Here is a 2,764-nt window from a genome sequence, read left to right as displayed (position 1 = left end):
CATCATTTATCCTACCCTAGGGGTTCCTCTGTTAACGATGGCATCTCCCCAGAAAATTGTAGTGTGTCATATGCCACAATTTCCGATGCCATCCAACACATTAAGGCTGCAGGACGCGGGTGTTTCCTCGCCAAAACTGACATAAAAAATGCTTTTAGGATTATTCCCATTCGTTTCCAGGATCATGGCTTGCTGGGTATCCGTTGGAAGGGCTTATATTACTATGACCGTTGCATGCCCATGGGATGTTCTAGTAGCTGTAGAACCTTTGAGACCCTAAGTTCTGCTCTGGAATGGATTGCCCAGAGGAAAATGAAAATTGACCACATAATTCATTTGCTTGACGATTTTCTTATTATTGCCCCTTCCCAAACGCTATGCAAGGGCCAGTTACATTTATTTCTTGACCTTTGCTCCTACCTTGGCATTCCCATGGCACCAGAAAAGACTTGTGGTCCAGCTACCACACTTTCATTTGCTGGCATTGAACTCGATTCCGTTTCTTTTGAGGCCCGTCTACCTCAGGAGAAACTTGAAAAATGTGTTGCCACTATTTCAGATTTTTTAACCCGCAAGAAAGTTACTCTAACGGAAGTTCAGTCCTTGACTGGTTTGCTAAATTCGCTTGTTCTGTGGTTGTACCGGGTCGGGCCTTTTTGCGACGCCTGATTGACCTTACTATTGGGATCCGTTTCCCACACCACTTTATACGGCTAACTAGGGAGGTTAAACTAGATTTACAGCTTTGGCAATCCTTTTTGTCCAATTTTAATGGCCGAACTTTCTTTCTTGAAGACACATGGTCTAGTTCCGACAAACTTCAGCTTTATACAGACGCTGCGGGAGCATTAGGCTTTGGTGCAGTTTTTGGCAGCAAATGGTGCTATGGGAAATGGCCTACCAATTGGTTACACAGAAATATTGCCTTTTTGGAATTCTACCCAATCGTGCTTAGCTTACACCTTTGGGGGCATGAGATGCAAAACCGTTGTATTCTTTTTTTCACTGACAATGAGGCCCTTGTCCATGCTATAAATAAGCAGTCATGCAAAGATAAGGCCTTAATGTTTTTCATGCGGGCACTGGTGTTGGTTTGTTTACGTAATAACATACTTTTTAGAGCAAAACATGTCCGGGGAGTGCATAACACTCTTGTGGACTCTCTCTCTCGGTTACAGGTCGAGACTTTCCAACGTTTAGCACCATCCCATATGGAACCGGGCCCAACAGACATTCCTCTGCATCTGCGGCCTCAGAACTGGCACCCGTAATATCTTCGCTTTTGAGATCCAGCCTTCAACCTTCGTCGCTTCCAACTTATCAACGTTCCTGGAAGCTTTTTCATCTGTTTTTGCATGCTACATTTCCTGGTGTTTTAACAAGTTTTCCAATTTCCCCTTCAATTTTAGCCCTTTTTATTGCTTACATGTATAACCATCATTACGCTCCTTCCACTGTGCATACTTATGTCTCTGCCTTAGGCTACTGCCATAAGTTATCAGGGCTTTCCGATCCCACTAAGGTCTTTTTTGTCCTTCAGATGCTCAAGGGTTATGGTAAAGTTGGTTCTCGTTTAGATAGTAGGCTTCCAATCACTCTGCCCATACTGCATAGGCTTTTAGCAGCCACCAATCATCTCTGTCGTTCTCCTTATGAGATTTGTCTTTTTCGTGCAATGTACTCCCTTGCATTTTTTGCCTGCCTTAGGATCGGTGAAATCACCCTGTCCAGCTCCAAGGGAGGTGGAACTCCTATGCAGCTTCATCAGCTGGTGCAGTTGGTGGATAAAAATCAAAAGGTTGTGGCACTGAAGTGCACCTTTTTGGATTTTAAGCATAACTATAACCAACGACCCTTTTCTTTGGTGATTCATCGTCAAGATAAATTTTGTCCAGTGCATCTGATTTTAGAATATTTGTCGGTTAGAGGGCGTAAGCCAGGCCCCCTTTTTATTTTAGCTGATGGTTCTGCTGTCGTTAGAACTCATTTTACCAACCAACTCTCCATTGCCTTTGAGTACTGTGGTCTTGACCCATCTAGATATAAGAGGCATAGTTTTCGGATAGGGGCTGCTTCTTATGCCGCAGAGACCGGAATGTCTGATGCCCAGATCAGGGCTTTGGGCCGTTGGAAGTCCAATGCTTTTCAGAAATATGTTCGGATTCCTTCTTTATCATCTTAATTTCATTTCATAATTTCATAAGTACACAGGTGGCTTGCGGGGGAAGCTACTTGTTCCATAACTCCAGGCTGATCATCTCACTTGCAAGGGCAGTGGTTATGATCAGCCTGGGAGTTCGGTATAGATACTTAGTCTTATTTTGCTATACGATGTAGGGCTGACTAGCAAGGGCGGCAGTCCATCCACCATAAAGTTGTGTACCATCAAGGTCTGACTTGCAAGGGCAGCAGTCCTCTTTAAAAATTTGCATAAAAATCCATTTCCATCATTTTAATGTTATCATTAGGTTGTTCCTCTTCTATTGGCTATAGTAGTGCTGCATTTCCTTTGGGTGGGGCAAGCATCATGATTTTAGATAATCATTATGCTTTTTGGCGTGTTTTGGGCCCTCACCTTTTCTGGGCCAGAAATAAGTTTTCTATTGTAAGTTAAGTTTAGTTGGGAATTATTAAAGATTTTATTAAAGCGGCTATGGGCCTTTGTTCATAGCCAATTAACTCCAACCTTGGGTTTGTGATTATTGTCTTACGGCCCAGTAAAACAAGCTTCAGGATATGCAGCACTATTTCGAAGAAGTTGTGG

General features: G+C 43.1%; 1 protein-coding gene across 1 annotated transcript; it reads left to right on the top strand.

Annotated features, from left to right (window-relative positions):
- Window positions 1–1,150: 1,150 nt before the first annotated feature.
- On the top strand, window positions 1,151–2,558 carry LOC138038212 (uncharacterized; the record flags this gene model as incomplete). Its single annotated transcript, XM_068884034.1, has 1 exon — window positions 1,151–2,558. A coding segment is annotated over one exon (1,032 nt), but the record flags the coding sequence as incomplete, so codon positions are not given.
- Between the last annotated feature and the right edge of the window lie 206 nt (window positions 2,559–2,764).

This window comes from Montipora capricornis, chromosome 2 (genome assembly GCF_036669925.1).
Source record: "Montipora capricornis isolate CH-2021 chromosome 2, ASM3666992v2, whole genome shotgun sequence".
Taxonomy (NCBI): domain Eukaryota; kingdom Metazoa; phylum Cnidaria; class Anthozoa; order Scleractinia; family Acroporidae; genus Montipora; species Montipora capricornis.
The sequence above is the reverse complement of the archived record's forward strand: the minus strand, read 5'-3'. Positions and strand labels throughout refer to the sequence as shown.